Genomic DNA, 25,063 nt, shown 5'->3' on the forward strand with positions numbered 1-25,063 from the left:
TCCACAATCCATGTTCTGTTTCTGGCAATCTCACTTTCTGTGGAAATATTACCTGCATTGTCATTGTCATATTCTTGCTCTAGTAAAGACAAAAAAGTAGAGAAGAGAAAAAATGTTTAGTAGTTTTATTCCTGTACTCTGCTACTGTACAATCTGGTGACCTGTTCTCAGTGCACTCTGTAGATTTTAATGTTACAACTAAATAGTCTGTTTTCCTGAAAATGCCCTGAATTATTTTCTAAGGTTATCTTGAAGCAAATAATTTTTAGATTTCTAAATAAGATTCTTAATTAGCAGTAATGGTTGCCTATGCTGGATCCACTGAGTAATTACAGTACTGAATGACTCTCTGTGTTGGTCTTAGAAAGGTTACAGTCATGCTTAACTAATTACCTGGCCAGAGTACCAGGTCACTCATGATGTGATATGGCATAAGATGGTTACAATGCCCAAGAACTGATTTGAAGTTTGTTTTCCATGTTGGTTTGCTGAAACTTGAATCTAATGGCTACTTAGATGCTTTGTCAGACTCACCTGACTGCATGAGCCAAACCAGTTCTTGAAAATGTAACAGCATTTCCCAACTATATTGCATTAGGCACCATAACAACACTCAGAGACCATAAAATCTGAAGACAGAAGGATTGGTAGGGCACTTTTCCCAGCCGCGTACCAGGTTTTATGCCCGCTTAGTCTTGTGCAATATTTTGAAATGCCAGGTTGTAAATGAAACTGATTCCCAGATCTGAGAAACACTTGTTCAGATAGTCTATCAGGGCTCAGTCATAAAATAAATTGGTTTTTGCATTCCACCTGTGTACATGAATGCATCTGCAGGTACTTCTGCTGTCTTGGAAGAGCATGGAAGTCTCTGGGAATGATCTCCTAAGGCCCAAGCATCTTTTAGGTGAAAACCAGGTTTTGGCAGAGCATTTTCTCTTATTGAATGTCCACCCACCTCCTTTCCGTCAGCCCATTATATCCACTGGCAGAAAGCAAGGTCCTATTCTGTGTTCTTTACTCCTTCAGGTAATGCAGAGAATTAGATTTTCCTCATTAATGAAGCCTGTAGCATGACCCCTGCTCACATGCCAGCAGGAGGTAGTGGAGATGAAGCATTTACATCCCAGTTCAATCTCGGGATGATCCACCAGGAGGCTGAGAAGGAACAGCACCTCCTGCTAGGAGCACAGCCCATCATGGAAAGCTCAAATTTTGTTCTGCCTGAGCTTAATAGACTCACTGTGTTTGGTGACAATAAACTTGTCTGATGGTTTTTCAGGAATAATTAGGTGAACTGCTTTGGTAAGATGAAATTCTCGTGGTCTAAATCCCATGCACTACCTCCTTTTCAGTTGGAATATATTGCATGTTTTCTTTAGAAAGTTAAGCAAAACGATCCTGTCTGGGGAAGGTCTCTTAATTAGAGAAAAGCAAAGTGAGCATTCTTCTCAGCAGTCACTGACGAGCCTGGATCTGTTTGCAGCTCACAGGCAGGTTGATAAATGCCTGGCAGTGAGCCATGCGTCTGTAAACATTATTGCTTCAGCACAGGGAGACTTTTGAGGGATATTTCTTTTTTTCTCATTGCTTGGATATAGCTTTATCGCTATAAATATATGTATTAATTATAGTAATTTAGATCTGGATAACTATATGCTGTCTGTGTAGACATGATTGCTAAAATGTTTTCAGTGCATGGTAATATATGATCTATAAAATAATATGTATGGTTATCTGGAAATGTGTGTACTGATTATGATGAAAATTTATCATATAGTTAAATCAGATTTATTAACAAATATGGTACGTAGTACTTGCTAGTGATCTAGTTTGATAAAACAAAGGCAAGTGAAAAAGTAGAATATGCAAAATGTTACTGATTTCTCTGTAAGCATAAAGTTTGTATTTTGCTGACAAAGCTACCAATTCATCTGAACTGGGTAACATTTTTGGGTATTGGTTCACAAATTATGTTTTGCATCCTTGATTTTGATAGCAATGGAAGAGCTTTTAGCTGTATCTAGGATGAAAATATTTCCTCTGTTGTTATCTTTCAATACAATTTGTGCCAGATTTTAACAACCAGCAAAATAATTGACAGCATATTATTTTTTTCCAGAGTTTCTAGGAAGAATACAATTCAGGGAATACAGTACATTCATTAGATGATCTGCATTTTGACAGTTATGGAGTGTCAAAGAGAAATAACTTGCTAATGAAACTCTCTCTAAGCTTAAAGAGACCTACAAATCTAGGGTTTTTTTAAAAAAGGAAATAATTAGCAAATATCTACAAGCACAGCCTCATTTGTTATCATCTTCTTCTTGGCATTACTGATTTCATTCACCTCTGTAATGCCCACATCAGTCATCGTGCTTGGCAGCTTTAAAGCCTCATAAAAATGTGTTTCACACTCTGGTTTGTAATGTTATTTCCTAGAATTTTTCTAGTTGTGCTGTATCCTCTTTAGGCTTATGGTGCCCCAAATTATGTGCACTTCAAGATGTAGATTTACCATAACTTTAGAAAGCCATCTTTTCTATTTTCCTATCATCATGATTTTTAACATTCTGATTTTGATTTCTTTTTAGTATTGTCTAGGTATTTTTAGAAAGCTGTTGATGCTGACTTCATGAATACTCTTCTGCTTTTTGATGATGTAGGAGCCATCATTATATCTATATATTGTGTTATTTTACCCCGTCAGAATTCATTGACGTGGATTGCTTGATGCTGCTCCTATCCTTTGCCATCAGTTTTATCTTTGATTATGCTCAGAAATTTCTTATCAGGAAATTTTAGCCCTCTAATCACCTTTTTTCCTGCCCTCTTATATGTTGAACAGCACAGATCATTTGGGGATTACATAGACAATTAATTTTAATAAGGTGCTAATTCCTGAAAAAGCCTCCTTTACCCTGTAACAGCTGGACAGCAGAAGTCTTTTGTGACACGGTATGGTAAAGGCTCCTTGAAATGCCAAACTGGGTGCCAGATCAGCTGCATGTGGACAGGTCATGGTCCCCTCAGAGGATCCTGGCAGGCCTGTGAGACTGGCAGTTACTGGATTATAGGACATGTAAGTAGGTAGGAGCCCTGGAGGTCTCTAATCCCACCTCTCACATAAAGTTCCCATGCTCATGGGCCTTTTGGCCAGTTGAGCTTTTTGTATCTTCAAGGATGGAGACTGCACAACCTCTGGACACCTGCTCCAATGTTTGATCAACCTCAGAGTAAATAATCTTATCGTTGTATCTAACAATTTCCTGTTTCCCAGCCTGGCTGTTGCCACAGGCAGGAACAGTGTGTTGTCCTGTCCCTGTGTTCCTCTGGGAAGAGTCTGGCTCAGTGTCTCTGTGCTCTGCTACTGGGAGGCTGCAGGTGCCGACCAGGTGTCCCCTTGTCCTTCTCATCTCAAGGCTGCCCAGACCCAGCTTCTCCAGGCCCTGCGTTTGCTGTGCTCGAACGCCCCACCAGCTTGGTGAGTCTCCATCAGCTGGCCCTGCTCCTGTGTGCCTGTATCTCCTCCGTGCTGGGGATCCCAGAGCTGAGCACGGGGTCCGGCCATGGTTTGGGGAGGTGAGCTCCATCCCCTCACCGCCGGGCGCGCGTGTGCTCGCGAGGCCCAGAACGCCGCCATCCTTCCTGCTGCAAGGACACACCGCTGCATAAAGAGAACACATTAAACTTGTTTTCCCTTCCAAGGTCTTTGTTGGCTCCCTTGACGTTTCCAAATTTAACCATGTGCGTCTATTAATAATACAACCTTTTGCCACTCTACAGTCCTACTTACTGAAGAATGTTATCACATTTGCCCTGTTTTTGTTCTCTTGAACCAAGATCATTTAAGCATTCATTGAACACCAGCATGTCTGCTCAGCGGTTTGGATGAATTCCACCTGGTCCTGGTAACTTGGTTTTAGTGATTAACCAGTTTGTTTTGAAATATTTCCTATGGATGCTTCAGCGTGACACATAATTCCTCGTAAAAGTATTTTGGAAGTGAGCTTCTTTACGAGCTTCTGCACTGAACAGCGATACAAGGAATGCATTTGGCTTTTCTGCTGTGCCTTTATCTTTCTTGTGTATTTTCCTCACACCTTCATAATCTATTGCTACAGACACCAGCACACTTTCTGCTTTTGCTATGTTTGAAAAATACCCTTAAAAATATAAGATTCCTTCTTGTTATAAATGTATTTTTTCCTCATAGCTTCCACTATTTCACTGATCTTACTAAGATTTTTATTGTTCGTATGAAAGATCATACTTGATTTTTGGACTTGCTTTAAATTTTGGGAGTTTTGATAACTTCATACTCAAATTTTATTTTCTGGTTTTATACTTGAGAATGATGCACAATACAAATTCTGTGGTTTTCTCCATGTTCTGCATAAAGATCGTAAGCTTTATTGCATTTTTTATGGGAGCATCATTTTGTGGATAAAAATTTGCTGCTGTTAAACACACTTTACTCTTTCAATAGATAGGTGGGCTTTGGAATACTCACCTTTGATGAACATACTTTATCTCAAGCATGAAAATTGTGCTCTCCTTGCAGTATGTATTCCCAGTCAGCATATAAATATCACTCCATGATTCAATATCTTCTTTTACAGTGAAGACACGTAGATGGAAAATTTTCTTGCTAATTACTTCTTAGGCAATGCTTTGCTGTTCTCAAAGTAGTTATAAAATACTGTATAGCCTCTGCTTATTTTACTGAGGGACTCAGTGGAGACACATCATTCTGCTCCATCACTTAAAATATGTCAGGTGGTTTAGGTATATTAAATATAGTCCAGGCATTAGGTTTGCAAGGGTTTGACTTTGTTTTGTTTTGTTTGTTTTTTTCCCTGAGCACAATATGTTTTGTGATTAAGAAAAAATAATGAAGTACTTCATATACTCATAATTAGTGCTCTGGAACCTTTGAAACCCATTGGTATTTCCAGAATTTTAGGTAGATTCCTTAATCTATTAAACTAAGTTGTGCTTTGTCTGCTGCACTGAAAACATCTTCTTGAATATCTGAAATATTTATTCCAGTTATTGCTGTGCATTCACAATTTTCATGATTTTTTCCCAGATCTAGATTAGAATAGATAAAGGGATTGTAAATTCTTCTGCATGGTTTCTTATCCCCTTCCTGTTACTGTTTACTTTGTCTCATGTGCTGGAATGAAGCAAACACAAAGAGTTTGGTGAAACACAGGGAGGAGTTGCAATTATAATCTATTTATAATGTGACCCTTCTGTAAAACTTGTAGGTAGGTATTTGTGGGAAGGTATTCCATTTGAGAGAGCTCCCGATCCATATAATCACTGTGTGAGTGCAATTTTGTCCAGAACAGAATACCTGTATTCTAGGGATATGTAAGCTCTATATGGGGGCTTTTATGTGCTTTTGGAAGACAGATAACCCAATCATTCTGAATAATTCAAAAGAAAAAAATGGTCTATTTCCAGTCATCTTGAAATTATTTACTGAAACCTAGTGCTTTGTGAATTTTTGCCTTAAGCTGACTGACTTCATTGTCCAAGCATGAACTTCTTTATGTTAACACTTTGTGTTTGGGACACGTGGATGGAATCTCTGCTGGTGTGTTCACAGTAGCAGCAGGAATTTTAAGGCAGTTTCTTCACTGCAAGTTTTCATGCACTTAACAGAAAGTTAGTCTTTGAGACCTTTGAGGTGTGTAATACTTGGTTACAACTGACCATTTTGTTGAGAAGTTTACAGTGACATGTTGTATGACAAAAATCAGTATTCCCAGTTTTAAATCCTTAACTGTGTATTATCCCATTTAGAGACAGAGAAGCTTGTAGAAAACAAAAATAAATCAATGTAAATAATTTTTAATAGCAAAAACTGCATTTCTTTCAGTATTCATATTTTCATCTGTGTTTCATTTGCCTGGGTGACTATTTCCAGAAAGATTTTTTAAGCAAAAACTACAATCTAGCTGGTGTTAAAACTTACATTAACTTAAAAACAAACAAACAAAACCCATACCATTACTTGCATGAATGAGGTAATGTCTTGCCTTTAAATATTCATCATTAGAAATATTGATTAAAAAAGGAGAATCTAAAAGTTCGGCTAGAAGAAAGAAAGGAATTTGTGTTAAAAATGCAAGTCAGAAACTGGTTGGTGTGTCCTAAATCTGTTTATAATAGTAAAATATTTAAACTGAGCTTTATTCTTTAAAATTCTCAGATGCAGATCGACATTGTGAACTTGCTGGGAATCCTCTGAAGATAAAAAGCACCAGAAAACCACTGTCATGTATCATTGGGTATTTAGGTGCGTATCTGCCGCCAGAGAATAACAAACCAAACAAACGGTGTGTACTGAAGCTTCATAATCTGGCATGCACAGAGAGATTTGTGCTTTTAGTAACAAAAAAAAAAAAAAAAAAAAAGCTGAAGTTAATAAATTAATAAGAATGGTGGTCCACTATGAGTTGCAAAACTGCATGGTTGAACTTGCAGAATATAGGCAGAAGTCCTCCTGATACTGGTTTAAAGTGTTAGAGTGAAACCCAATGTAATTTAGAATGTGAAAAATAGTCTGGCTGTCTAAATAAACAGAATAACTACTCAAAGGGGAGATACTCAGTATGCTCAGGGCTGCTCTACTGTGCCCTTTATATCCATTTGCAATACTACTTTTTACTTAAAAGCAGGGGACCTCAGCTACGCTAAGACATATACTTTGTAATTTGATGACCCAAGTTTAAAATGTGCAATGAAATGTATGCTGAGTTCACAACCAAGAGGACAAAGAGCCCATAAGTTAATGGGGAAAGGAAAAATCTAGTAATAGTGATTCCTTGTAAGGAGCTATCAGTGACTGTTAAATATTTGCAGTCATATAAGAGTTGTGGTAACCCAGAGGCTGTTAATCCTCAAATGCAATTAGAAATCAATCCATTGATTAGAAAAGTAGTGAATAATTCTGCTGTATATTAATCCTGTTCTACAGAAGTGAACTCTACAGCTGGTTGTAGAGCACAGTCTAGATGTTTTGCTCCTAATTTCAGTCACCAGGAGGTTTTTTTTTTTGTACTAGATCAAAGTAAACAGTAAGTCTCTTTCCGTACTGAAATAGAAATCAGCTATTAATTGTAGATACTACTGTTCTTCCAGGACACCAGTTTTGTCAAAATACTAACTGCAAGAATGTGGGTAATGAGGAATTAATGGCATTCTCACTCAATTTTGATTCCTCCTGCTCCAGAGTTTAAGAAAAAAGCCAGGGATAATTTCCTACAGACTTCCCAACTGTGTGTGTTATGTGTGTTGAAAGGACTGCTTTGGCTGACGTGGTGGAGTCATAGCTGTGAGAGGGGAAGATGGGCAGGGGATGTTTCATTCAGCTGACCTGTTTGTGCATCCAAAGAGGAAATGGTTACATGGGTAGACTTAGAAGACACCACATGTTTTTAGTGCCATGTTATGTAGCCTTTGAGGAGCTGTCTTGACCCCCTCTGGGAGCCTAAGTCTGTAAGTTTAATGTGAGTAAATGGATGAACAGTGTCAGACAGCATGTTGTGAACTTCCATGAAGGTCTAGTAGAAGATTAACAGTGCTAAAATATGCCAGGTATCTGTAGAGACTGCTTAGTATTTGACTGTATGCGAAGTAAATGTATCTCACTACAGCTGAGGAAAAGAATGTGTGTTATAGGGATATGAAGTGAACCCAGTGCAGTTGAATACATTCATCTGAATTATCTTTATGGGGATGGCTAGAAAATGGCTTTTTGTTTGCCATGTAGCTTGGTGGAATTTTTTTAGTTTACTTTGATTGTGATATTTTTTGTTTATTTGGGATTTTTGCAGTTTCAGTGAATAAGTAAATCTTGCATTATTTTTTCTCATAAAAATCAGTATTATGCATCATGTCATAACTTGTATAGGAGACATTTGTTTTCCTTTTAAGATTCGTGCTTTGCTATTCTCACAGGTACTTTCTGTGTGAGAACACGATTAACAGTGTGTCAGGGCAGTACTGTTTTCAACCTTTCTGGTAAGGCAGAGAGGATTTCAGTGCCCTGCACATCCTGGGTCATCACTTCCCTTTACCCCTGTTCTGCATCTTGGCTGCAGGTTCCATAGGGGAGGTAGGAGAAACATTAAAATTGTGCCATGTTCTCTCAAGAGCTGGGGCTAATCCCTTGTATTCTCATCAGTCATCACTGCGCTCCCTAAAGCAAAGCTGCTAAGGTGAACCCTTGGCTAATTACATGTCCTATATTACCTCCTAGTTATGAGGAAACCAGGCTAACCCTCCAGCTGGGATACACAAGGTGAGAGAAAGGTGCAGCTGCCTAAGCCCCTCTGGAATCCAGGATGTTTACTGCAGTGATTCAGTAGAAGACTTCAGCTTCTCTTTGTTTATTTTGTTAGGTTTTTTTTTATTATTATTTTATTTTATTTTTTTACCCTACTGACATAGTGGAAAATGGAGACGTTTTTAATGTTGTTATTTATTTACTTGCTTGAGGCTGAAATCTGGTCCTATAAAATGGGTTCTTAATATGTTTTTGAAACATTGCCTCTTAGTACTATTTTTTTTTTTTTTTTAAATTTTCAGAATGTGGCTGACTGGTTATTTGTTACATGGGTAATGGGATAATTGGAATGTTATAGACGGTTTTCTGAGAGCAAGGTGCAGGTGGCTAGAAGATTTTCAGTGAAGTGCTAGGCAATAGAACAAGGATAAGAACGGCAAGAATGAAAAGATTTTAATTACTATTATTCCATAATACAATTATATGAAGGGATAATAGGCAAAACCCCTGAAATGCCTCTTTACTCCGCTTGGGTGTAATGAGGCAGCTGATTATAAAGTACTGATCTAAAGGATGACCTGAAGCAAGTCTATATGTAGAGGAGGAGTAAAGATGTGAAGGTCTGCACAGGAAGGACTCAGCCCATTGGGAAGTGGTCCTGGCTGTTTAACTGAGTTCCTTTCCAGAATTTAAATGCAGAGCTTGGTTTTGCTACCTTCCTCCACTGCAGAAAGAGAAAAGACAACCTTTGGGGTAAACTAATGGAGGATTAGTGACTTCTGAACTGAATACAAGTTGAAGGAAGGAAATGCTTCCTTCCTCAACAGTTTGCTCACCCTGAAAATACAAATTTGACTGTCCTATGGATTGAAGATGAAAGGAGATGGAGTTCTCGTATGTTGATGCAACTGCTGGGATTGTTGTGGTTGCTGCTTGAGTTCTTTGGCAAATAAAATAACATTTTAGTGTTGTTAGCCCTGGAAGTCTACCATTTCCTTCAGAAAATTGGAAAAGATTGCTAAATGAACATTTTAGAATGCAAATTCCAATTACCTTCAGCAAATGGTGCAAGTGTTTCTATTTCAGTTTAGAGTTTTGCCTTAGCAATCACTGACGTTCATAACATTAGGCATACCTCTGTTCCCATTTTAGTAAAAAAGCAAAATATGAGATGCTTGTTCCCCACAGCAAGAAAAATGGGACACGCCATGAAATCGTTTCTGTACGAAAAGCAGATGAATTCTGCAGTGAGCAGCTGTAAAAAGCTCTCATCTAATTAAGTGGTGGGAAATTTGGTGACATCAAATCCACAGCTCTGCCCTGAGGTGACTGGTTACCCGTGCCTTCCCTCTCTGCTGTTCTAATCCTTGCCCGTGTATTTCTCTGCCCTACTGCTTCTTATCTGGGCCTCTTGAAGCTTCTTGTGGGAGGGTGTCGCTAGAGGGCATGAAAAGAATGATACTCACACAGTAAGTCGTCAGGGTAAAAAGAAGGGAAGTTTATTTTCTTGACCACGCTTATATAGATTCTGGACAATGACCAGGGATTGGAGAATAAGGTTGTTACCCCTTCACCCCACTGGCCAGATTAGAAGTCCATCAATTGCCCCTCCTCCAAGGAGGAATGCGAAAACAATCACTTTGTTTATATTACATGTGTGAGAAACTCCACTACAAAAATGCAAACAATCAGAAGGCTAAAAAGAATATATCAACAGGAGGGTGTTCATGCTTGAAGAGTGTGACTGCAAGGCCAACCAAACCAGTGGTGAACAATGAAACAAAGTTTTGTCCAGTGTAAAAATTGCTGGCATTTTCTCCTCTTGGCACACTGTTCCAGTACAGCCTGGCCAAGGCCATGAGACCGAGAGCTCCAGGCAGGGCAGGCACGTGCTTGAATATCAGACCTTGGGCATTCCTGAAGGACGAAAAATGTGTTGTTGCAGTGGGTCTTGGCTTTATGCAAAGGTTTTTCTTTCTCCTGAATGATAGCCATGGATGGCAGAGGCTGAAGAAGCTTTTCATTGCTTACCTGGTCTCACTGTAGATTTTGTATCTTCTCAGTTTCTGTGCTCCATTTGATAAATAAGAACTTTTCAGGAGGTGTAAACCTGGGCTGCAAATGAGAAAGTACTTCATTTTTCTGTTCTGATCTCACTTGCCTTGGGCAGGGAACTGCTGATCTGGCTCCCAGCCCCTCTGCCCTCACCTTCTCAGCCTCTTCTGCTGCCTGGGGTCACCAGAAGACTGCTGTAATTGGGCTGTGAGCACCTCATGACCTGCACAGTGCCAGCAGCTGGTGCTCTGTGGCTGTGTCAGAGCCACCTGCCCTCGGGCAGCTGGCTTCCCACACAAGTCTGGGTCCACGCAAGGCTGGACACAGCATTTTGAATCCAAATGTGTGATGGGAATTAAGTAATTGGTTCAACAAGTTCCTAGTGAGGGACCAGCAGGCTCAGCCGAGGCTCCTGTTTGCCACTTTTATCTGGCAGGTAACAGAAGTTTCCATGCAGCTGTGTCAGCTCCTGGCAAACACAGCGGCTGCCACCCTGAAGAGGCCTTGCTGCCTCTTACTCTCTTAATTCCTTCTCCAAAATAATCTTGCTCCATGAAGCATACTAGATACTCTGGGATGTTTGAAGCTCCCCAGTAATGGCTCTGTATGGAAGTGTTCCCACTGCAGTTTTGGGTAGTTTGAGCTGCAGAGCCCTACACTGTCTGGCCCCTGACTCCTGCACCTTGTGACTTGTGTCTGGGAAGATCCCTTAAAGCTTGTTATTGTGACAGAAAATACTAGATAGCTTGAGGTATTGAGGCGGTTTCACAACAGTAAAATGCTTTTATTTGCTTGTTAAAACCTGTGGGTGTGTAGCTTCAATACAAACTTCAAAAGGGTAGGAAAATACAAATGCACTCATTTCAGACTTTTGTATTTATCAGCTCTTCAACTTCAAATCCTTACATATCTGCACTGTGGAAATGAACTTGGGTAATCTAAAGTGAAATAGATTTTTCTTACTTGGAGGGTAAGTAAGAAACCTGTGGCTATGAGGACTCGTGTTCAAGGTCCTGTAAACATACAAGTGCATAAGGAACTTCCTCTTCACTGAAAATCAAAAGTAAATTTAATATGTGGAATAGAATGTTTTATTTATTTTAAAATCAAGTAGTTATCATTTCTCTCTCTCTCTCTCTTTTGTCTCAAACAGAGATACATCCTGCCATGAAACCCAATGTAATCAGGTCAACACCAAGCCTTCAAAGTCCAAGTGCAAAACGACTGCTTGCACCCTCCAATCACTCTTCATTAAGCATCTTGGGGAAAAGAAACTACAGCCATCATAATGGGCTTGATGGTATGTGAACGAATATAAAGAAACTTTCTTTAACTCTATGAATTGCAAAACTTTCTGTGAACCCGAGGTAACATTAAATGAGAGGGTACACACTTAGAAAAATATAAGATATGGATGGTTTATAGCATCAGTGCAAAGAATGGTGGTGCTGATTCATTGGATAAGGATTTATTAATACCTTCTCTTACAGAAACTCCATTTGCCATTTTTCTTACTGATCTTGATTAACCAAAAAAAGAACAAGAGAAGAATAAAGCAATTTTGTTGAAGGCAGAGATGCAACATGTTTTGTTTTGGCTTTTTGCATTGCACCTTAGAAAGCCAGTGTGCCTGCAGAGGAGGAAACAAAAGGTGTGTCACACACAGAGGTGCAGGAGAGGCTTTTTCTGTATACTGTGCAGTGCCAGAGGTGATCTTTAGGCCTGGGGTATCCAGGCACTTCATTACACCTTGGTGCAAACTGAGAGCAGGAATGAAGCTGTGTGAAAACAAACAAACAAAGCATAAACAACAATAACAACAAAAAAACAACAAAAAGGAAATTTGTGGGCAAGACTAACTTTTCTCAAATAATCTTCATTTTTCATCCTGAAATGTGACTGTGCATTATTGATGATTTTTTTTATCTTTACAAAACAGCAAGATTTTTCGACTCTAACTGTGAACAGTTTAACCTTGTCCAAATAAGAGGAGAATCCAGTAGGATATAATGTCTACACGAAAAGAAAATGCATGCATGCATTCCTGATATCTCTTTGTGAGATATAACTTCTGTAAGCCATTAGCTTTTTTGTTCTGTAATTGAATAAGGTTATTAAGGGTAGAATTCTGTCAGACATTAGACTCTCAAATAGACTGTTCAGGAGATGATGTTCACAAAAGAGGTGTCTGTCTGCTTTCATGCTTCACAGAATAGGTCAAGGTGGGGAAAGGAGAGGAATTGCCTTTCAGACAAGCTCATAGAAATCGTATTCCAAATAAAGGGAGAAAAACTTGATTCATTATCCATCGTCTTCCCCATAATCATGTTTTTCTGTCATTGCAAACACTACTTGTACGCTGCAGTGAAAACACCTACTGTACATTTAATATCACCTAGATTGGAATCATGACATCCTTTGACAAGAAGTGGCTATTGAGAACACACAGAAGAGGGGATTGCTTGCATTCTGCTCAGCATGCAGCTATTACACCACAGACAAACACTCATGGCAACCCAGGCTCTTTGTGGGACTGAAGTGACACCATGGGACTTGGTGGCTGCATCAGTAGGCTGCATTTCCACTGCAACCTTTGAAGGTGGAGTTCTGCATGGATGGTTTAATAGCTGCTGCATGAGAATGTGAACAAAGGCCTCCCCCTCCACCATTAGATTGGACTCTCCATGTGAGCTCCGAGTGACGAGTTATCTTTCCCTGGCTGTAAATATGATCACAGAATGCTTTCAGCTCGAAAAGACCTTGAAGATCAAGTCCAACCCTTAACTCAGCACTGCTAAGCCCACACTAAACCCTACATACCACAAGTGTTAAATCCCTCCAGGGATGGTGACTCAATCACTCCCCTGGGTAGCCTCTTTCAGTGCTTGACAACATTTTCACTGCAGTAGTTTTCCCTAATATCCAATCTAAACCTTCCCTGGCATCACTTGAAGCTGTTTCCTCTTGTCATATCACTTTTTATCTGTCAGAAGAGACTGACCCCCATGTTGCTGCATACCTGCACATTTCTCCAGCAGAGAAGGCTGTAGCAGTAAGTTCAAGGTAATTGTTGGGCGCCAGTTTGTAGAAAATGCCTATGCCTCTTGCTGCTGAGGACTCCAGGACGGTGTAGATGAATGTAGACGAGAGATCTCTGAAGTTAGGTTTTAGAAGAAGAGGTTTATTGTATAAGACGGGAGGCCTTGCTTAGAGCCGCCAGGTGCAGCTGTAGCATGGCCTTGGTAGTGAGAGATAAGGAAATTCCAAGAGGCAAGAGAGAAGAAAACAAAGAGACAAGAGGAGAGAAGAAACAGAAGGAACAGAGGAAACAGAAGAAACAGAAGGGAGGCCCACTCTCGCAGCCCCCTGATAAGGGGTCTCGAGGTGGGCTGTAACAGGCTTGTGCCAATGGGGTTACAGATACTTGATACTTCAGGGGGGGTTACATGTGTGAGGTAAATCATACATTGGGGGTTGTTTTCCTAGGCATCCAGCAGCTAGGACATCTCAAACATCAAAACTTACTTTCAATTCTATCTCAGTTACAGGTTTCACATTCTCAGAATCTAAGCAATCATATTTATAGGGTTTTCTGGCTTCATCCTTCCCAACATAATTGCAATGATTAAGCCCCTCCCTATGTCTCTGTAAGGAGGCATGCTTGGAAATCTGTAAAATTTTTCTTCTACTTAGTATGGATGTTCTCCTCAAAGTAAAGGGTGTGTAAAACCAGCCCTTAGCTACACTAATTAGTGTGTATCAGTCAGCTGTGTTAAGGCAATTTGCATAAAATAATGTCTAATCTGAAAAATTAGTATTGAGAGCTGTAAGTCATTGTGTTAGGAGATATTTCTCCTTATCTGTTTTGTGTGAAAACAACCTCCTGGAAAACATATATTCTAAATAAGTGAAATCCATATTTTTTTAGTGCAAAAATTACTATCTTAGTATTAAAAATGGCCATTTCGGTTATTATTCTTGGTTAGTATTTAATTAAAATGTGGAAAAGTGTAAATAAAATATAATGAAAAACTAAAACAGCAGTAGTAATGATACTCAACAGCACAGATTCCATTTCTTCTGACTTAAAGGGGATTACCTTCAATATTTACCATTTACCTCCTCTTCAGGTTATTGGTAAATGTAAAAATATATATTATTTTTTTTTGCTTATATTCTATCCAGCTTCTCTTCAGTACCAGATGAACTTGGGAAGTGGTGGTGTCTGTGTCATTTCCCTGACCACACCGTACTATTTGTGCAGTGAAAGCTTTTGCCAGCCCCCAGAGTTTTTGTGTTGCTATAAATACTCTAAAAACCTTTTTTGGTTCCAAAATACTAATGATTGCTGCAGGTTTGATTGTGTTGCATCAATTAACAGTATCCAGAAAGCCTGATAAGGAGATGATGACACATTCTGCCCTTCAGTGCATGCTTTGGTGAAATGAGCAAAGAAAAAGGAGCACGGGGGACTTACATAAAATCTCATTTGCTATTTTCATAATATTGTTGACATGGAAATGTCTGCATTTTCAAGTTTATTTTTTTTTTTCTCAGTATTAGGTATTTGTTGTGAGAAAGCCACATAAATATGTTTACTTAGGATATACAATATTTCACAGCATTCAAATAAATGCTGCTTAGGCTTGTGCAAATATATATTTAGATTAGCATAATTTAAGTCGATCTTACTCTTAGATGAGTGCCTTATTTTGGCAGAATTTCTTTTTAAGCAAATTCATAATTATTTGCTTTGAATATAGCAGTACATTATGGAAATTACACTTTTTTATGCCTCTTTGGGGAAGTGGGGGAAGATTATGAGAAACATCATTAATATTTAGTTAAATGCTTTTAAGGGTAATGAACAAGAATATGATTATCATTTCTTATACAAGTCTTTAATTGGCTTGAGTTTTGCTTTTAGACAATGCAGCACAGGATTCCCTTTCAGTTTTCCATGGATGCACCCCCAGAAAGGGTCTGGTGCAATTGATAGGGGTGAGGAAATTCGGCATTTTGGATTGATTTTTCTTGATCACAGTTGAGAATGATGAGAGAGCTCATTTGTCTTTTCTTACTGGGGGTGTTGTGCCCTGATATCTTGTTATTGTCAGTCATGGGCATGAGTGAAATTGCTCTGCTTAAGCACTGTCTATTGTAGCTAGAGAGGGGATCTTGTAGGTTTTTGTGTCCCCTATCAGGAGGAAGACTTTTTCTGGATGGTCTTGGAAAAGTATTTTTCATTTTCAAACAACAGCAAATTCTGCATTCTGTAAGATGTAATCAAAGACGCCAATGAAGTGGCATTTTGCTGTTCTGGAAAAGTCACCGTACTTCGAGAAATTTTTGTGTAATATACATGCTGGAGCTTTTAACTACTCTGAGATGCAGCATTTCAATTGCTGCTGAAATTAAAGTCAGCATAAGATTTTTAAGTGGTTCTCTGCCATGAAGATAGCCTCTTTCAAGTGGGAAAATTCCATCTTCAGAAAATCACGATGTTGCAGAAGGTTCCATGTATCCAATTTTGTTACTGGAGTTGATGATGGAAGATTTAGGTGTGACTGTAAAGTGGTTTAGATATTTTGATTCTGATCTTTAAATTACAGTGTCTGAAATTATTCCAAGCAATTACTTTCTCCCACAAGCTGCTTAACTGTGAGCAACAGTGCATCCAAGTAGTCAAATTTCATGTCAACCTATTGTTTTGGCAGGGTGAGTAATGATAATTTTGCTTATAGTATTTGGAAACATCAGGTAGAGATGTTTTACACAGGAATAATCTCTGCCATCTGGCATGCATTTCCTAACCTTTCGTGCATGAGAACCAGAATATCCACAGGATGTCCAAGGCATAAGGGTCACTAATGAGATACAGAAATCTGTCTGTGCCTGTTGGTACCATTGTCATGTTGCGGGCCAAAATAAAAGAAACAGCTTTTCATAGCTGGAGAGGCTCGAATTAACAGCCCCTATCCTCCTCCTCTCTTCCCTGCCATACCTTTAGTGCCATATTTCAGTCTGAGATGTCCTGCTGCCTTAGAGAGGATTCTTTCAACAGTCAAATTTCTGTTCTGGAATATGCTGAAGTGTGCAGCAGATACATGAAGTGTCTAGGAATGAGGCAACAATTTTAGGGTCTGTTTTCCTAGGAACCCACACATCTCTGTCCTGGCAGGATGAGAAGGTGACAAGAGAAACTGGCAAATGGAGAGCGACCTTAAAAAGAGATGTACCTTCTCTCTCCTTCTCTCTATGCTTATGACTGATACTATTGGCTGTTCAGGAGGTGACCAAGGTAGAAAGGCTTAGTTTTTACTCCTATTTTTCCATAGGGATTTTATGACAAACAGATGAAAACATAAGCAGCCTGACTGACACGCAGGGAGACTAAAACGTTTCCTGTCCCAAATTTTCTTGATGCAGAGAAAATAATTATAATACATGCTTCATGATAATTAAGTTGACATAACACTGTGAGAAAGTACATTGAAGGGAAGGAGGTTTCACTCTAGGATGGAATTTTTCAGCAGTGAGTTGTTTTTTCTCAAAGGTGCCTGACTTTTGTTATCACAATACTTTGTTTTGATAGAGACAGAGATGTTCTGCTGTGGGGGCAGAGGTGCAGCATGGATTGCACATCAAAAAAACATCTGGTGCTCCGTTACTTTAAAAAAGAAACCCTCAAGTTTCCCTTATACATTAATAAACTATAAACCTACCAAAATTGTTATAAACCTCATTTAACATACCAGTGATTTCCAACTGAAAGAGAAGAAATTACTTGTGGCAAACAAGCTGCTATGTGAAATTTTGCCATTTCTTCCATATTAAATAACAAGGCATGATTAATGCTGGATTGTGTATACTCACTCTTCCCAAAAGTGAGAGACAAAAGCTATATATTGCTCCACAGTCAGTTTTCCCTCTGAAGTTTGCTTAGGACATGTGTGTTCCTGCTTTGGTCTTTGGTATAGCTGGAAAAATGCTTTAAAATATTCATCTACAGATTTCTCAGTCAAATGTGTGTGCTGGTATTGATGGAAATGTGAACATGGAAAATAGATCTCCCAGGAAAAAAATGATGCTGTCATTTACTGGGGAAGCAAAGGAATATGAAAAGGTGTTTATGGCTCTTAGTTGCTTCCTGAAATACATTGCTTTTATGCTTATATCATTATAGGAAATACTTAAGAGCTTAGTCATACCTTTCTATACAAAGTCATTAAAAACCATCTCTGACCCTCAAGAGGTTGACCTAACAACCTTCTTGCATTTAATTTTGCAACTTGCAGAAGAGTAGCCAGTTTCTCTCTGTTTTCACTGTGCAGCTGGAAGCAATAATTTTAAATATTTATTAGGAAGCTAAAATGCTCTAAAGATTACATTTCTGTGGTCAGTAAATTCACTTGTTTTGCAGAGGTATAAATGATGATACTGAAGATGGTGAACTACTGACAGCTTCCAGAGCCCAAATAATGTGCCTGGAAAGTGACACAGGCCTTAATTACCCCAGGATGTTACTGCTGACATTGTCAATCATTTGTAGAACTAAGCCTCTGATGTTTGCATGTATTGAGTATTTTTTTTTCCCCTATTTAAATTTTTGTGTTAGAAAACGGTGAGCTGATGATTCCCCACTTCCCTCTTCAGTCTTCATTTTACCAAACCCAGTGATGCAAATGATACTGTGACTTAAGATGAAAAAATAACCAAGTAGGAGGAAAATATTTTTGTAAAAAAAAAAAAAAAGAGAATTTCCCCCCTAGAATTTCTTAAAATTGAGAAAATTATTTATTATCTCACAATGATAAATGTGTACATTGAATTTACACTACAGTTATCTTCCAAGTATTTGAGCTCCTTTTATTACAAATAAAAGGACAGTCTCCCATTCTCTGTCTGATGACTGCTTAAACTGCAGGGTATTTTTCAGTGATAAAAGGTAAGCAGTGTAATTTGGCCACAGGAGTGCTTGGGAGGAGCAAAAGCATTTCTACAAACCCAGGTTTCCTTGGATTTCCTCTGAGAAAGAACTATTCCTAAGCATGTTGTGTATTTTTTAAAATACAGACAGCAATTATTTTTGTTATGCCAAAGTCAAAATACAATTTCCATTCAACTGAGATGCTCAGGTTTATTGAATCTTGAGAAATGTGAATTATTTCTGAGGGTGAAAGTGCATTAGAAATTGAATAAGGGACTATTATTAATTCCTTCTGCATTTATTCTTTTCAAAAATGTATCTTTGGTTTTGCAAGGCTTCCTTGCCTACAATTGATTCACTGGCAAAACACAAATCTAGAGTCACATTCATGCTTTAGAGCACTAGTTCGAGGGTGCCATAGATCACTTTGCTTTTGTTGTACCGAGGAAATGAATACTTATGAAAAACGGGGGTATTGCATCCCTGAATTCACCAGTGCAGCACATGGGTTTGATATCAGGGATCAGGAAGACCAAGGCATGTGGGACCCCAGGAGGAGGAAAGGGAACTTCATGGTGAAGTGCCCCATTTCTGCTGTTGAATCAGTGTCTCTTGTTTTAATATACAGGTAATGTGTAGACATGAAACTGGACTAACCCTGGCTTCTCCAATTGGCAGAATGAATCAGCTCTTCAAACAGCAAACAACACTGTAATTAAGTTAACACTGAAACCACAAAACAGATAGCCAGAGCTTAATTCCTAGAATCACTACTTTCCCCTAGTATTATTCTAAAGAATTGCAGTTGCAGAAAGAGAATACTGTCTGTTTGATAACTGGATTAGCAGCATATTGCCTCCTGAATAACGTGTTCTGGTTTCGAGATCTGGAGTCCATACTCAAAGTGCTTCAGTGTATGGTTACTGTCAAGTGGGTTGATTATTTTTTGTAAGCTGTGATTGCAGAGCAATAGTTCTTAACAATTTTAGTACATAATGCAATAGGGAAGGCATCTTCACAGAGTGCTTACGTGGTAGAACTGGAAAGATCCTGTGTCTGTTCTGTGATAATTTTTTTGTTTTGTTTTGTTTTTTGGGGATTTTAGTGGGTTTGTTTGGGGTTTTGTTTGTTTGGGGTTTTTTGTTTGGTTTTGGGGTTTGGGTTTTGTTTGTTTGGTTGTTTTTTTTTCATCTGTATATTCTTTTTTCCAGTGTTTAACATTTCTGTCTTGGGAGAATAGCAGTCTTCCTCAAAAGTTATTCTTACTATCAGACATACAGATGTGTTTATTTATTTTTAATAATACTTTTGAATTAAAAATGCCATGTGTTCAGTTGCTGCTAACTGGGAGGAAAAAAAAATCATGTTTGGTAACTCAAAACATTTGTAACCCGAATAGAGGACAAATAACGAAGCAGTCTTCCTTCCTCAGATTTTTCCATAACGTGGTCCATCCTGTGTGAAATTAACCTTTTAGTTCTTACGCACCATCATATGCTGAGATGTTGCTAGGATTAAACAGCTCTGCTATTGCCATTCTGCCTTTATTTTACACCTGTCAAATTCTCCTTATCTTCAAGCATATTTATTCTGGAAGTTTTAGAAGTAGGACATGTTTCATCTATCAGTATTGTCAATAATCCCATTACATTAAAAAAGAGAAGTGTAAAGTAACTCAATTTTCTATCAGCAGAAATAAAGAATATCGCATATACAAATAACACATGAACAGCTGGAAAAGGGTTCTGATGTGTAATAAAAAAATAACATGTTGCTGGGAAATAATATGTAAACTTGAAATAATTATGTAGCTGACACCATCCCTAAGCAGTGCACTTCTTTTGATTTAGTCTTAAATGGTTTTACAGTGGGAAATTTTATGGTGTCCTACTGCCTGGAAACAAGGAGAAGCGCTTGATTGATCAGTATGGTTGTTAAAGCACATTTTGATGTGAGGAAATTTCTTCTACAGCTTACTCATTTCTACTTGAGTTCAAATAAATATGTTGTAGACAGGGCACAGGAGCATCTTAGGTAGTTTCTGCTGTTGGTGCATCCATTTCTCCACAATAATAAACTTATAAACTTCCTGTCAGCACTGAAGCTGCATTTACTGAAATTCCCCCACATCATAGCACTATAAACCCTTGTTAGTGGTGATGATGTCTGACCACTTCTGCTTAAAATGGAGCAATTCCCATCCCTGGCACTTCATTTGCCTTAAGGGGAGAATCAGCCTCCATCCTGGAGTTCCCTTCCTACTGGAGTGGGGCGAGTACCGATCGCTGTATTGCATGAAATCCTTTGCAGTAAGAACTCACTTAGAAATCAAGCGTCCACTGGTGCCAGTTTCACTAAATTTCGAGCCCGGTTATATCAATTCCTGACAGCACTTCGTTAAAAATGAAAATCCAAAGTTTTGTTTTCTGTTCTGTTCAATGCCAAGAATTTTGTGTTTTTTAAATAATCTCTGATACCCTTAAGCTGCCCTGGAGTTTGCACTGGCGTGTAAACCCTTTGAAAAGGTTTCTAATGCTGTGAGACTTTTTAAGCAAGGGCTTTTTTCCTTAGTTAATTTTTTCCACAAAATTGGCTGGTGTGTCCATGCATAAGTGTTTTTCAGAACCTGCCAAGTCAGGGAGTGATTATTTTCTGGAAGAAATTGGCGTCTCCTCAGTTCTAAAGTCTTAAAGAATGTTTGTGTATCAGAGCATATGAGAATTTAAATTGTGCAACAGTGGCACCTTAATTAGTAGTCTTTGCTAGATCCTAGAATCTTTTGACTATATCTACTTATTAAACAGTTCTTTTCCTACCTTTGTATTTATGGATATACTCAAGTCTCTGATGTTTGGCAACTTAGATGATATTTCAGTATCTACAGCAAGAAAAATACATGCAAAAAAAGAGAATGATTCTATTGCCTGGTATAACAGGGATAATTTACAAATATAACATCTTTTTGCACTTCTTGGCTGGGTTTTATTATTAGGTTATCAATATGGTAATATCCTGGAGTTAACAGCTGCTGGCACTGCATTAGCAACGTCTGTCAGGTTCTTTTCAAAAATGCACTGTTTAACAATTTCCAGGAAAACTCAGTTGTTCCTCAGCTCTTTTTAGGGAGGTCTTCTCAGTTTCACAGACAACTGAGTGAGAGCGTGTCTGCGTATTTTGGGACAACCATGGCTAAACATGTTTTTTATAGATTTGGCATATAGAGCTATGCCAAAAGCACAGCACCTCTGAGTAAGAGGGAAGGTTTCAAGTATCTCGGTATAAAAAAAGTGGATTTTTGTTTGTTGGCTTTGATCATTTTGGAAGTGACTGAAAGTGCTCTGTAATGTGTCTCTTCTGTATTTCAAGAGACAAGAAACCCCATTCTTTGTGTTTGACTCTGTGGATAATTCTGCCTAAGTTCAGGATTCTTCAGGAAATACTGTGCTCTTTGGAGATAAGGTGTTTGGGGTGTTTTTTCTGGGTATTTATGCTTATAAACGGAATGAATCTTTTTCTCAATAATTCATCATTCCATTAATCCAGTCTCTGTGTTTTCTCAAGAATATGCAGGTCCTGAAATATTATTTTACTGGGATGTAAAAAAAGAAAAAAAAAAGTTTTAATAACAGAAATTGCTTTACTGTGAAGATAAAAATTTACACAGATTAGAGTTTTTCACTCTACTGTGATCTTCTCTTACTCTATAAGAGTTCCAAATACGTTCAAGTATCAGTAAGCATTAGACTGTCACAATATTTAGTTCTTATACTACCAGTTTAAAAATTGCCTGGAGGACTGGTGACTTAAATGTATTTTTATATATGATAACTTTTGTGTGAAAAAAGAGAGGAAAAGAGGAGTTGGAGGTAGAGGAGTTCACATCTGAGATATTGCTGGCTTTAGGTAGATATTCACATTATAGTGCCTCTGCCAATGTGACCTTAGTGATATAAATATTTCTTATTTAAAATTGATTAAGGATGAAGACTTGTACAAAGGTAAATGTAAACTAGATACTGGAATTTCTGTTGAATGTTGGGGTTTATAGATAGTTTGAGATGTTTAAAATGGTTTACCTTTTCTCTATCAATGATTGAACTATACCTTCAGACTGGTTAAGGAGACTCCTCAAAATGAAAATGCCAGTTTGAGAGTGTAATTTCTTTTTTTTTTTTTTTTTGGAAAGAGAGATGCAGCTGTTCTCATGTCCTTTTAATCTCTTTACAATTGTTTTTAACAATAATGAAATCCCTTAAGAATTCTTTGTGTAAGTGATACTAGTTGAAAACTCTGTAAGTTGCAATTTGGAACCAAAACAAGAATAATAATAAAAAAAAAGTAAATATTTAGCATTTATCTCACTTGCAGAACTGAGACTCTGCTGATTCAAGTCATTCAGAATTGTGCACATTTTATAAAAACATGTAATTCTGATAAATGTCCCTTCCTTAAGAACTCTCTATAGCCAACAAATTGTCCTAAGTTTTTGGCATGTCTGTGAGATTGCTGGTGGTATCATCTTGCATTTTACAGACCAGCAGTGAGTTTTCCTGCAGGTTTCTTAACTGTTTTTGTTTTGTTACTGAAGTTGCACTGCTTTGAGAAAGAACAACGTCTCTAATATGTGAACTGTAATGTCTTAAAGCCAAAGAGAGTGTGATTTCTGTTTTTTTTTGGAAAGAAAAAAACCAAAAGTAATCTGATTTAAACAGCAGGGGGAAATTTATGTTAATTAATGGCCTAGTAGTGATTGCCCTGAAATTTATAAAAATATAACCATGGACTCATTTTACTGACTCCTGAATGATCATATAGGAGAGAATAGTTACCTTTTCTGCATGTTGCATTTCTCAATAAGCTTTTCAGTTTCAGTCTGAACACCCACCTCAAAATTCTCAGAAAAAGGGTTGTCTAGTTTTATAAAACTTTTTTTGAAATGGAAAAAGTGATGGAATTTTGTTGATACTATCTGTATTTATGTCTGCAGAGATAATCCTTCATGATGCCATATGTTAAAAGCAAAATGAAAAAACGACCCTCACTTCTTCAAACATGAATTATGAATTAGTTCCATTTTTATATTTTCTTGCAGAAGAGGATAATTAAGTGAAGAGAACAAGTGCATATTATAACATGCCATATATATTCAAGACCAATGAGGAGTCTCATGCTCGTTTCATGAGAAATGTTTCCACTCTCTGCATTTTTGATGTGTTCATTGTTGTAGCTGAGCAGCAGCATCTTAGCCTTCAGGGTGAGCATCAGAGCATAGGGCTTTTGTGGATAAAGAAAACATTCTAATATGCTGTGATTCTTTTATTTTCCAGACTCGTCCAGCCATACAACAAGAACAATCATGGTAAGTGTAGAGGAGTTTAAAGGATTATATTAATCTGCCTGTAGATATGAATTTCCCTCTAAAAATGAGGTAGATATAGTAGTACCCTAAGCCATTGGCTTTTTTTTTTTTTTTTTTAGTGAAGTCCAATATAATTGTGAACATAAAATGAGTCTGTCTTTATTTCTTGAGCAATCTTGGAGAAAAAATGAGAGATTAAAGAGCTTAAAAGGTAACAGTGCAGTCAGTTTGAATAGCTAAAAAATTCAACTACAATTCTGTGCTCTGTTTAAGTGATTTTTGACTATGTCAAATTAATGTTGATAAAATGTCTTGCATTTGATCTATATCACATGAAGCAGAGCACATTTAAATTTTGGAACAATAGCTGAATAATTTCTTGCATCATATTCCTCAAAGGCCAGTTTCCGACTTTACCTTGAGTTTGATAATTTGGGTTCCAGAAATAGGGACATGTTTAAGTAGACAGATACACCTTCAAAAATGAGATTAGAAAGCTTTATGTTAAAAATAATAATAATAATAATAATGCACTTGATGTCTATGTTGCATTTTTATAGGGTGAGAAATGTTTGTCTCTTTTTCAAACTCATAATAAAGTTAGGTAAGGGTTGAACAACAATGCACATAGAGAAAACCTTTCTCTGACAGGGAATGATTGATGCCCGTCCTGTGGGTGTTCAAGAAGAGGGTTTTCTGCTTTTGGAAAAGTTTTTGAGGCAAGTGTTGAAATTTTAGACAAAGCCCAGAAAATCATGACATGAGCTTATTTGTTTTCATTCCTACAGTTGTTAGGGTGTCCCTTCAAGTTTATTTACCTCTTCTTTATGTATGGCATTTATGAGACATGTAAATTCCCCCGTGGGTTTCTTGGCTCTATAGGGGATAAAAGGTTAATATAGTTCATTGCCTTTATCATCAATGGCCGTTAATAATCCATTGCAAAAGAATTATAAATAGCTAAGGACTACATATCACAACATTGCAAAATAGTAGAGATGTCTGGAAAAGTGACGTTTCTGTTTCCTACTGGATGTGATGTAATCCTTGCTGGTCATGAATTTGTTTTAAATACACCCATTTCAAAAGCAGGTGCTTAGTTATTTGAGTGTATTCCTCTCTTATAAAATTTTGGAAGGGATTGAAAAACTTTTCAGTATTTTTTCTGTGCTGTGCTGGGTGTTGGGAAAAGAGCAGGGCAATTGCGTTGAAACTGGTGAACCTTTCACTCTGCTTCACCTTTAGTCTTTTCTGTCCTATTAAATGTACTCTGAAGATACTCAGTCTCTCTTTTCCATTAATTTATCAGAATAGTTCTAAAAACTGAGCCAAAAGAGTGGGTTTTTCCTATTTTTTTTTTCTCCTCACACCAAAACATGTCCTAACTTTTAAAGAGAGAAGGAAAAGATTTTTTAAA

The 25,063-nt window shown here is 37.8% G+C and overlaps 1 protein-coding gene across 3 annotated transcripts in view; it reads left to right on the top strand.

Moving 5' to 3' along the window:
* MTA3 (metastasis associated 1 family member 3) overlaps positions 1-25,063 on the top strand; it is a 137,986-nt gene that overhangs the window by 85,419 nt on the left and 27,504 nt on the right. For all 3 annotated transcript variants that reach the window (XM_040059828.2, XM_040059827.2, XM_040059829.2), the window contains exons 15-17: positions 6,224-6,310; positions 11,511-11,657; positions 23,615-23,646. In XM_040059828.2, coding sequence (XP_039915762.1) covers positions 6,224-6,310; positions 11,511-11,657; positions 23,615-23,646 — 266 coding nt within the window. The remainder of the gene's footprint in view (positions 1-6,223; positions 6,311-11,510; positions 11,658-23,614; positions 23,647-25,063) is intronic.

The sequence above is a fragment of the Hirundo rustica genome, chromosome 3, assembly GCF_015227805.2.
Source record: "Hirundo rustica isolate bHirRus1 chromosome 3, bHirRus1.pri.v3, whole genome shotgun sequence".
Taxonomy (NCBI): domain Eukaryota; kingdom Metazoa; phylum Chordata; class Aves; order Passeriformes; family Hirundinidae; genus Hirundo; species Hirundo rustica.